General features: G+C 53.4%; 1 protein-coding gene across 3 annotated transcripts in view; it reads right to left on the reverse strand.

The window, feature by feature from the left end:
* Positions 1–12228, reverse strand: part of LOC119952106 (zinc finger protein OZF-like) — a 162512-nt gene that overhangs the window by 95977 nt on the left and 54307 nt on the right. For all 3 annotated transcript variants that reach the window (XM_038775672.1, XM_038775671.1, XM_038775670.1), the window contains exon 3: positions 4837–5172. In XM_038775672.1, coding sequence (XP_038631600.1) covers positions 4837–5172 — 336 coding nt within the window. The remainder of the gene's footprint in view (positions 1–4836; positions 5173–12228) is intronic.

The following is a 12228-nucleotide window of genomic DNA, read 5'->3' on the forward strand; positions in this document are numbered from 1 at the left end:
TGAGCGGGGGTCACTGTGAGCGAGGTGAGCGGGGGTCACTGTGAGCGAGGTGAGCGGGGGTCACTGTGAGCGAGGTGAGCGGGGGTCACTGTGAGCGAGGTGAGCGGGGGTCACTGTGAGCGAGGTGAGCGGGGGTCACTGTGAGCGAGTGGGGCACTGTGAGCGAGGGAGCGGGGTCACTGTGAGCGAGGTGAGCGGGGGTCACTGTGAGCGAGGTGAGCGGGGGTCACTCTGAATCCGGTGAGCGGGGGTCACTGTGAGCGAGGTGAGCGGGGGTCACTCTGAATCCGGTGAGCGGGGGTCACTGTGAGCGAGGTGAGCGGGGGTCACTGTGAACGAGGTGAGCGGGGGTCACTGTGAACGAGGTGAGCGGGGGTCACTGTGAACGAGGTGAGCGGGGGTCACTGTGAACGAGGTGAGCGGGGGTCACTGTGAACGAGGTGAGCGGGGGTCACTGTGAACGAGGGTGAGCGGGGGTCACTGTGAACGAGGTGAGCGGGGGTCACTGTGACGAGGTGAGCGGGGGTCACTGTGAACGAGGCGAGTGGGGGGTCACTGTGAACGAGGCGAGTGGGGGGTCACTGTGAACGAGGCGAGTGGGGGGTCACTGTGAACGAGGTGAGCGGGGGTCACTGTGAACGAGGTGAGCGGGGGTCACTGTGAACGAGGTGAGCGGGGGTCACTGTGAACGAGGTGAGCGGGGGTCACTGTGAACGAGGTGAGCGGGGGTCACTGTGAACGAGGTGAGCGGGGCTCACTGTGAACGAGGTGAGCGGGGGTCACTGTGAACGAGGTGAGCGGGGGTCACTGTGAACGAGGTGAGCGGGGGTCACTGTGAACGAGGTGAGCGGGGGTCACTGTGAACGAGGTGAGCGGGGGTCACTGTGAACGAGGTGAGCGGGGGTCACTGTGAACGAGGTGAGCGGGGGTCACTGTGAACGAGGTGAGCGGGGGTCACTGTGAACGAGGTGAGCGGGGGTCACTGTGAACGAGGTGAGCGGGGGTCACTGTGAACGAGGTGAGCGGGGGTCACTGTGAACGAGGTGAGCGGGGGTCACTGTGAACGAGGTGAGCGGGGGTCACTGTGAACGAGGTGAGCGGGGGTCACTGTGAACGAGGTGAGCGGGGGTCACTGTGAACGAGGTGAGCGGGGGTCACTGTGAACGAGGTGAGCGGGGGTCACTGTGAACGAGGTGAGCGGGGGTCACTGTGAACGAGGTGAGCGGGGGTCACTGTGAACGAGGTGAGCGGGGTCACTGTGAACGAGGTGAGCGGGGGTCACTGTGAACGAGGTGAGCGGGGGTCACTGTGAACGAGGTGAGCGGGGGTCACTGTGAGCGAGGTGAGCGGGGGTCACTGTGAGCGAGGGGAGCGGGGGTCACTGTGAGCGAGGTGAGCGGGGGTCACTGTGAACGAGGTGAGCGGGGGTCACTGTGAACGAGGTGAGCGGGGGTCACTGTGAACGAGGTGAGCGGGGGTCACTGTGAACGAGGTGAGCGGGGGTCACTGTGAACGAGGTGAGCGGGGGTCACTGTGAACGAGGTGAGCGGGGGTCACTGTGAACGAGGTGAGCGGGGGTCACTGTGAACGAGGGTGAGCGGGGGTCACTGTGAACGAGGTGAGCGGGGGTCACTGTGAACGAGGTGAGCGGGGGTCACTGTGAACGAGGTGAGCGGGGGTCACTGTGAACGAGGTGAGCGGGGGTCACTGTGAACGAGGTGAGCGGGGGTCACTGTGAACGAGGTGAGGGGGTCACTGTGACGAGGTGAGCGGGGGTCACTGTGAGCGAGGTGAGCGGGGGTCACTGTGAACGAGGTGAGCGGGGGTCCCTGTGAGCGAGGTGAGCGGGGGTCCCTGTGAGCGGGGTGAGCGGGGGTCCCTGTGAGCGGGGTGAGCGGGGGTCACTGAGTGCAGTAAGTGGGGGTCACAGTGAGCGAGGTGAGCGGGGTCACTGTGAGCGAGGGTCACTGTGAGCAAGGCGAGCGAGGGTCACTGTGAGCGAGGCGAGCGGGGGTCACTGTGAGCGAGGCGAACGGGGGTCACTGTGAGCGGGGGTCACTGTGAGCGAGGGTCACTGTGAGCGAGGTGAACGGGGGTCACTGTGAGCGAGGTGAGCGGGGGTCACTGTGAGCGAGGTGAGGGGGTCACTGTGAGCGAGGTGAGCGGGGGTCACTGTGAGCGAGGTGAGCGGGGGTCACTGTGAGCGAGGTGAGCGGGGTCACTGTGAGCGAGGTGAGCGGGGGTCACTGTGAGCGAGGTGAGCGGGGGGTCACTGTGAGCGAGGTGAGCGGGGTCACTGTGAGCGAGGTGAGCGGGGGTCACTGTGAGCGAGGTGAGCGGGGGTCACTGTGAGCGAGGTGAGCGGGGGTCACTGTGAGCGAGGTGAGCGGGGGTCACTGTGAGCGAGGGTGAGCGGGGGTCACTGTGAGCGAGGTGAGCGGGGGTCACTGTGAGCGAGGTGAGCGGGGGTCACTGTGAGCGAGGTGAGCGGGGGTCACTGTGAGCGAGGTGAGCGGGGGTCACTGTGAGCGAGGTGAGCGGGGGTCACTGTGAGCGAGGTGAGCGGGGGTCACTGTGAGCGAGGTGAGCGGGGGTCACTGTGAGCGAGGTGAGCGGGGGTCACTGTGAGCGAGGTGAGCGGGGGTCACTGTGAGCGAGGTGAGCGGGGGTCTGGCGAGGTGAGCGGGGGTCACTGTGAGCGAGGTGAGCGGGGTCACTGTGAGCGAGGTGAGCGGGGGTCACTGTGAGCGAGGTGAGCGGGGGTCACTGTGAGCGAGGGTCACTGTGAGCAAGGTGAGCGGGGGTCACTGTGAGCAAGGTGAGCGGGGGTCACTGTGAGCAAGGTGAGTGGATGTCACTGTGAGCGTGGTGAGTGCGGGTCACTGTGAGCGAGTTGAGTGGGGGTCACTGAGCGAGGTCAGCGGTGGTCACTGTGAGCGAGGTGAGCGGGGGTCACTGAGCAAGGTGAGTGGGGTCACTGCGAGCAAGGTGAGTGGAGGTCACTGTGAGCGAGGTCAGCGGTGGTCACTGTGAGCAAGGCGAGTGAGGGTCACTGTGGCCGAGCTGAGCGGGGGTCACAGTGGGCGAGGTGAGTGGGGGTCCCTGTCAGCAAGGTGAGCGGAGGTCACTGTGAGCGAGGTGAGTGGGGGTCACTGTGAGCGAGGTGAGCGGGGGTCACTGTGAACGAGGTGAGCGGGGGTCACTGTGAACGAGGTGAGCGGGGGTCACTGTGAACGAGGTGAGCGGGGGTCACTGTGAACGAGGTGAGCGGGGCTCACTGTGAACGAGGTGAGCGGGGCTCACTGTGAACGAGGTGAGCGGGGGTCACTGTGAACGAGGTGAGCGGGGGTCACTGTGAACGAGGTGAGCGGGGGTCACTGTGAACGAGGTGAGCGGGGGTCACTGTGAACGAGGTGAGCGGGGTCACTGTGAACGAGGCGAGTGGGGGGTCACTGTGAACGAGGCGAGTGGGGGGTCACTTGTGACGAGGTGAGCGGGGGTCACTGTGAACGAGGTGAGCGGGGGTCACTGTGAACGAGGTGAGCGGGGGTCACTGTGAACGAGGTGAGCGGGGGTCACTGTGAACGAGGTGAGCGGGGGTCACTGTGAACGAGGTGAGCGGGGGTCACTGTGAACGAGGTGAGCGGGGGTCACTGTGAACGAGGTGAGCGGGGGTCACTGTGAGCGAGGGTCACTGTGAGCGAGGTGAGTGGGGGGTGTCATCGTTGACGGGGGCCCTGTGAATGGGGATCTCTGACCACCCTTTCGCGATGTTCTCTCAGAGCTGAGCCAGTTTAAATAGGTGAAGGATGTGACCAAGCTGTGCTGTCCTCTGATCGAAGCCTGGGGAAGGTAATGATGGCGGGAGGCTGAGGCAGGAAGTGTAGGGCTTCCAGCATTGGAGTGAGGGACAGGATTTTATGAGCGAGTTGAGAGAGAGTGAGCGGGTGCACGTGTGTCCGCGCATGTGCGCGTCTGTGCACGTGTCTGGTATCTGCATACACGTATGTCTGCATGCGCGGGTGCACACCTTGCTGTTTCGGCATGCACGGTTGCGTGTTTCTGAGCACGTGCGTGAGTCTCCCAGGTGCGCCTTGCGTTTCCCGCTCACAGCTGCCTCCGGTTGCGTCTGTGTTTTTCTGTGTGTGCATCCATGTGAGTGTGTGTCTCCAGTTGTCTGTCTGTGTGTGTTTGCCTGTGTGTCTATCTCCCCTCGTCTCCTTGTGTTTGTCTCCAATTGTGCCCATGTGTGTGTGCGTATCAGTGTGCATGCTTCTGAGAGCGTGTGCGTCAGCAAGAATGCGCGGCAATGAGCGTGCGCATGTGCCCACCTGTGGTGCATGTGCCTGCACATGTGCATCTGCTTGTGCACGGATTCGTCTCCAGTTCTGTACATGTGTGTGCCATGTGTCTGCCTCCATGTGTGCACGCGCATGCTTCCTTGTGTTTGTCCCAGATTGTTTCAGTATGTGTATGCGCGTGTCTCTGTATGTGTGCGCATGTCCTCTGGTTGTGTCCATGTGTTTGGGGGGGGGGTGGGTGTGCGCACCCCGTGTGGCTGTGCACATCTGTGTGGCTGTGCACATGTGCATCTCAGTGTGCACGTGTGTATGCATGGTGTGTGTCTCAAGTTGTGTCCATATGTGCATGCCTCCTCGTGTATGTGTGTGCCTGCGTATGTGCGTGTGTATCTCTGCAGGAAGGCCTCTATGTTGTGAAGCCATGTTAAACAAGATTAGCAACATTCCTCACTCTGCAGGCTCCCTGTCGGCTATCACATCCCATCAATCAATCACTGATATTTTTTACGCTGCTGCTCAGAGCAGGCCAGCTTACCTCGGCTGTGCATCTGCCTCAATGCGATCTGTTGCCTCCCCGCTGGGGGTCTGCTCATCGTCGTCGCTGCTCTCAGCCTCTGATAATGGGGACGACGGGGTTGAGGACATTTCAGGATCTGTTGCCTCGTCGCTCAGATCCTCCTCGCTGCTCTCGGTCTCTGATTCAGGGGAGGAAGGGGCTGAGGCCATTTCGGGATCTGTGGCCTCGTCGCTCGGCTCCTCCTCACCGCTCACAGTCTCTGGCTTGGGTTCTGATGGTTTTTCCACATCCATTGTAGCTCTGCGTCTGTCCTTCTGCTCCTCCTTGTCTCGGACTGAAGACCCGTCTCTGTGGCTATTCCCGGGAAAGAGAGAGGGAACAATCATGTTAGCTGCGTTTTTAGCTCTGCCCCTGGCACCCCGCGGTAGAGATTAATCGCTATTATTGTCAGGAGGAAGCTGAAGCCCCTCCTCCCATTCCCCCTCCCCCTCCAGGTCCTCTCACTACTGCAAACTGGCGCTTCTCTTGTTTCACATGCAAGGAATACAGCCACTCCGAGCTTTGAAAAGGCTGCCCTTTCTCCCTGCAATCTTTGCTTCAGCTGGAAGCTGTACAGTGACAAAGGCCTCAAACTTCTGAATCACCCCTGTAACATACACTTCTGTCCAGGAAAAAGCAGACAGGCCTCACGGATCATTCGCACCTCATAAACCAGAATATACAGGCCGACAAAGGGACAAACAAAGAGAGACAGAGAGAGAGAGACCCATAAACAGACAGAGAGAGAGGCAGGCAGGCAGAGGGAATGGGACACAGGAGAGAGTTAGAGTGTGAGAGAGAGAGAGAGAGAGACTTAGAGAGTGACACAGGGACAGAGAGAGGCAGAGACACGGGGACAGAGAGAGAGATAGAGACACAGAGAAGGGTAGCATGGCGGCACAGTCGTTAGCACTGCTGCCTCACAGCGCCAGGGACCCGGGGTCAATTCCAGACTTAGGTGTGTGTGTGGCGTTTGCACGTTCTCCCCGTGTCTGCGTGGGTTTCCGCCAGTGCTCCAGTTTCCTCCCACAGTCCAAAGATGTTCAGGTTAGTTGGGGTTATGAGGATATGGCAGGGGAATGGGCATAAGTAGGATGCTCTTTCAGAGTGTCAGCGCATACTCGATGGGCCGAATGGCCTCCTTCTGCACTGTCAAGATTCTATGAAACAGACAGAGAGAGACAGACAGAGAGAGGGAGGGAGAGTGAGAGACAGACACAGAGTCAGTCATACAGTGCAGAAAAGGCTCTTCGGCCCATCGAGTCTGCACCAGCAATAACTACCTACAATCTCGCGCTAATCCTATTTACCAGCATTTGTCCCATATCCTTGAATGTGTTGATGTTTCAAGTGCACATCCAAGTGGCTTTTTAAAGGTTGTGAGTTTGCAGCCGCCACTACCTTCCCAGGCACTGCATTCCAGATTCTCAGCACCTTCTGAGTGAAAACTATTTTTCTCAATTCCCCTCGGAAAACCTGACCCCGACCCTAAGATTATGCCCTCTTGAGATTGACAACTCAAACAAGGGGAACAGCTGCAACCTGTTTACCTTGTTCAACCTCTCATTATCTTCTACACCTCAATCATATTCCCCCTCAACCTTCTCTACGCGAAAGAAAACAATCCAAGCCGATCCACTCTCCTTATAGCTCAGATGACCCATCCCAGGCAATATCCTGGTCAATTACCTCTGTGCCCCTTGAAGTGCAATCACCTCCTCCCACCTGAGGAAGGAGCAGTGCTCCGAAAGTTAGTGATTCAAAACAAACTTGTTGGGACTTTTAACCTGGTGTTATAAGTTTTCTTACGGTGCTCACCCCAGTCCAATGCCGGCATCTCCACATCATGGCTACATAAAAGGGATATGAGAGGGCGGCACGGTGGTGCAGTGGCGAGCACTGCTGCCTCACGGCGCTGACATTCCAGGTTCGATTCTGGCCGCCGGTCACTGTCCGTGTGGTGTTTACATGGGTCTCAACCCCACAGCCCAAAGATGTGCAGCGTAGGTGGGCTGCCTACGCTAAATTGCCCCTTAATTGGGAAAAATATAATTGGGCATTTTAAATTTATTTTAAAAAGAGATATGGGCAACAGATGGGAAAATGGAACTGCGACCAGGAAGAGATCAGCCATGATCTGATTGAATGGCGGAGTCGGCTCAAAGGGCTGAATTGCCGACTTCTACTCCTAATACTTATGTTCCTCTGGAGAGGTGACCAGAATTACACACAGTAGTCCAGCTGTGGACTAACCAACGATCTGTATCGTTCCAATGTACCCTCCTTGCTCTTATAATCTATGCCCCGACTGAAAAGGTAAATTTCCCATATGCCTTCTCAACTACCTTGCTCACCTGCTTTGCCACCTTCAGGGTCTGTGAACAAGTACAAAGAACAAAGAGAACAAATAAAAGTACTGCACAGGAACAGGGCCTTCAGCCCTCCAAGCCTGTGCCGATCATGATGCCGTAACTGAAATAAAAACATTGTGCCCTTACTCGATCCGTATCCCTCTATTTCCTCCCTCAACATATATCCATCCAGGAGCCTCTTAAATGTTGCTTATGTGTTTTGCTTTCACCACCTCTGGCAGGGCGTTCCAGGCACTGCGTGTAAAACGTACCCGTGCACATCTCCCTTAAACTTTCCCCTTCTCACCTTGAACCTGTGCACCCTTGTTAATGACATTTCCATCCTTGGAGAAAGCCTCTGACTATCCACGCTGTCTTTGCCTCTCATAATTCTGAAGACCTCTATCAAGTCTCCCCTCAGCCTCCATCTTTCCAGGGAAAACAATCCTAGTTTATTCAACCTCTCCTCACAGCCAACACTCTCGAGACCAGGCAACATCCTGGTGAACCTTCTTTGCACTCTCTCCAAAGCTTCCACGTCCTTCTGATAATGTGGTGACCAGAACTGCACGCGATACTCCAAATGTAGCCTAAACAAGGTTTTCGAGAGCTGCAACGTGATTTCCCAACCCTTGTACTCAATGTCCCGGCTGATGAAGGCAAGCACGCCTTCATAATACCTTCTTAATCACCTTGGCCACCCGTGTTGCCACTTTTAGGGAACTTGGACCTGCACATCCACATCCCTCTGTATATTAATGTTCCTAAGGGTTCTGCCGTTTACCTAGATTTGATCCTCCAAAATGCATCACCTTGCATTAAACTCCATCTGCTATTTCTGAGCCCAAGTCTTCAATCTATCTATATCCTGCTGTATCTTCTGACAATCCTCGGCACTCTCAGCAACTCCGCCAATCTCCATGTCATCCGCAAATTTAGTAATCTGACCATCCACATTTTCCTCCAGATCATTAAAAAAAAATTTAGAGTGCACAGTTCATTATTTCCAATTAAGGGGCAATTTAGCATGGCCAATCCACCTACCCTGCACATCTTTGGGTTGTGGGGGCGAAACCCACGCTAACATGGGGAGAATGTACAAACTCCACACGGACAGTGACCCAGAGCCGGGATCGAACCTGGGACCTCGGCGCCGTGAGGCAGCAGGGCTAACCCACTGCGCCATCGTGCTGCCCCATCCTCCAGATCATTTATATATACTACAAACAACAGAGGCCCCAGCACTGGTTCCTGCGGAACACCACGAGCTACAGATTTCCATTCAGAAAAACACCCTACCACTGCTACTCTCTGTCTTCTATAACCAAGCCAGTGCTGCATCCATCGAGCCAGCCCACCCCAAATCCCTAGTGATTTTAGTTTTGCACCAGTGTGCAACGAGGAACCTTGTCAAACACCTTACTAAAGTCCATATCAACTGCATTGATAGCTACGTGCCTCATCAATTTTCTTTGTCACCTCTTCAAAAAACTCAAGATCCCATGAGCTTAGTGTCCTGTCATTCATTACATACTCCCTAGTACTGTTTCTTCCTCCAAAGTGCACCACCTCGCACTTATCAGGGTTAAACAACATCTTCCACTGTTGTGCCCATCTGACCCACTTCTTGGCAAACTTATTTATCGTTCCCCCCACATTCTCAGTCTATATATAAATGATCTGGAGGATGGACAGCACGGTGGCACTGTGATTAGCACTGTTGTCTCACGGCCCTGAGGTCCCAGATTCAATCCCGGCTCTGGGAAATGCTCCGTGTCTTAATGCACAGAGCATTTGCAATAAAGTGGATGAATTAATCGTGCAGATAGATATCAATGGGTATGATATAACTGGGATTATGGAGACATGGCTGCAGGGTGACCAGGGATGGGAACTGAATGTCCCAGGATTTGCAGCATTTAGGAAGAACAGGCATAAAAGAAAAGGTGGTGGCGTGGCACTGCTGGTCAAAGAGGAACCTTTGCACAAAACCTTTGCACAAATGTTCGATCAAATCCACTCATGCCAAGAACTCGCATTATTTCCCTTCATCTTGAGGGTATTGAAAACTCCTCAATAACTGTTGGTTTCACATGCCGTGTGACCTTTCGACCCTGTCCGATTGTATGGCCAAGGAAAGTGACTTGGGCTTTTCCAAATTCACTTTTGGCTAGGTTTATCACCAAACCGCCTCCTGAAGTCGATCGAATAACTCCATCAGATTTTTTAAATGTTCTTCCCATGTCTGGCTGAAAATTACCAGATCGTCGATGTGTACCGCACAATTGGGCAATCCTGAAACTCGACCGTTGAAATGTGGCTGGGGCGTTTTTCATGCCAAATGGCATAACTTTAAATTGGTATATACCATCTGGAGTCACAAAAGCTGAAATCTCCTTCGCCCTTTCGGATAAAGGTACCTGCCTTTATCTAAATCCAGTTTGGAAATAAAAGCTGATTGTCCCATTTTCTCAATGCAATCCTCCAAATGTGGTATAGGATAAGAGTCTGTTCTTGTAACTGCATTAACCTTTCTATACTCCACACACAACCGTTGGGTACCATCTGGTTTTGGTACCATCACTATGGCTGAGCTCCATTGGCTGCAACCCACTTCAATTATGCCATTTTTAAGCATACTCTCAATCTCTTTGTTAACCTGTGCCAATTTTAAAGGGTTAAGTCTACATGGATGTTGTTTGATTGGAACAGCATTTCCCACATCTACATCATGTATAGCCACTTTAGTACTTCTCAATTTACCTCCACAAGCTTGCCCACGTGATATCAATAACTCTTTCAGGTCAGTCCGTTTTTCCTCTGGAAGGTAACTCAATTTTTATGAACATCCTCGTTTTCCAATTTAATTTGAAGTAAGTCAAATTCAGTCATCTGGATTTGGTTCATCACTTTGAGTTAGAATCATTAAAACCTCCTTTTTTCTCTCCTTCCCTTGCAAAGTACCTTTTAAGCATATTCACATGACACACTCGGTGAGTTTTCCTTCTATCCGGCGTTTTTAACCACATAATTCACCTCATTTAATTTCCTTTCAATCTGATAAGGTACACAAAACCTAGCTTTTAAAGGTTTACCTACTACTGTTAACAATATTAAAACTTTATCTCCAATGGCAAAACTACAAACTTTTGATTTCTTGTCCGCTACCCGTTTCATCACATTTTGTGCAACTTTTAAATGTTGTCTAGCCAATTCACCTGCTCTATTTAATCGTTCCCTAAAATTTGACACGTAATCCAATAATGTAATTTCCGATTTCTCACTCACCATTTTTTTCTTAATCAATTTAAGTGGTCCTCTTACCTCATGACCAAAGATTAGTTCAAAAGGACTGAATTTGGTTGACTCATGAGGTGCATCCCTAATTGCAAACAATACGAATGGAATTCCTTTATCCCAATCCTCTGGATAATCTTGACAATAAGCCCTCAACATTGTCTTCAATGTCTGATTCCACCTTTCTAACCCTGCGATTCTGGATGGTACGCAGTTGATTTAAATTGTTTTATTCTTAAGCTATCTATAACTTCTTTGAATAACCTTGAGGTAAAATTTGATCCTTGTTCCGATTGTATTTCTGTGGGTAGTCCATATCTAGTAAAGAATTTAAGTAACTCCTCCACAATCTTTTTAGCTGTAATATTACATACTGGAAAGGCCTCTGGAAAACTAGTAGACACATCCATTATCGTCAAAAGATATTGATTCACACTTTTTGTTTTAGGAAGCGGTCCTACGCAATCAATTAGTTTGCACTGGAGTGCTGAGCTTGTTGCATTTGAGTGCTACAGTGAGAGTTTGGTGACTGAGGGAGTTAGGTGAGGAGGGAGTAAGGTGCTCCTCACATTTCATTTCCTATATTTATCAAAGAGCGTGAAGGGAGCCAGGAGTTTAGAGTACAGCTGACTGGAAGCAGAGTCGGAGTGCGGAGGTCCAGTTGGTCTACGGGGCAGCTAATTCTGTAAAGTAAGAGGGGGTGGAGGCAAGGGCAGTTGCATGCTCCTCCTGTAGGATGTGGGTGGTGAGGGATACCACTGGTGTCCCCGCTGACTATACCTGCGGGAAGTGCACCCAACTCCAGCTCCTCAGAGACTGTGTTAGGGAACTGGAGCTGGAGCTGGATGAACTTCGGATCATCCGGGAGGCAGAGGGGGTTATCGAGAAGAGTTACAGGGAGGTAGCCACACCCAAAGTACTGGACAAGAGTAGCTTGGTTACAGTCAGGGGAACTAAAACTAACAGGCAGACAGTGCAAGGATCCCTCGTGGCCGTTCCCCTTCAAAACAAGTATACCGTTTTGGATGCTGTTGGGGGGGATGACCTACCGGGGGAAGGCCCTAGCGGCCAGGTCTCTGCCACTGAGTCTGGCTCTGGGGCTCAGAAGGGAAGGGGGAGCATAGAAAAGCAATAGTAAAAGGAGATTCAATGGTTAGGGGAATAGGTAGGAGATTCTGTGGTCACGAGCGAGACTCCCGAAAGGTATGTTGCCTCCCGGGTGCCAGGGCCAGGGATGTCTCGGATTGGGTCTTCAGGATGCTGAAGGGGGAAGGTGTGCACCCAGAAGTCATGGTGCACATTGGTACCAACGACGCAGGTAGGACAAGGGGTGTGGAGGTAATAAACAAGTTTAGGGAGTTAGGCGGGAAGTTAAAGGCCAGGACAGACAGAGTTGTCATCTGGTTTGTTGCCTGTGCCACGTGATAGCGAGGCTAGGAATAGGGAGAGAGTGCAGTTGAACACGTGGCTGCAGGAATGGTGTAGGAGGGAGGGTTTCAGGTACTTGGAAAATTATAGCGCATTCTGGGGAAGGTGGGACCTGTACAAGCAGGACGGGCTGTATCTGAACCGGAGGGGCACCAATATCCTGGGGGGGGGGGGTTTCTAGTAGTCTTCGGGAGGGTTTAAACTCATTTGGCAGGGGAATGGGAACCGGATTTGTACTCCAGCAACTAAGGAAGCCGATATTCAGGACGCCAAAGCACGTAGTGATGCAGTGGGG

This window comes from Scyliorhinus canicula, chromosome 17, assembly GCF_902713615.1.
Source record: "Scyliorhinus canicula chromosome 17, sScyCan1.1, whole genome shotgun sequence".
NCBI classification, from domain to species: Eukaryota; Metazoa; Chordata; class Chondrichthyes; order Carcharhiniformes; family Scyliorhinidae; genus Scyliorhinus; species Scyliorhinus canicula.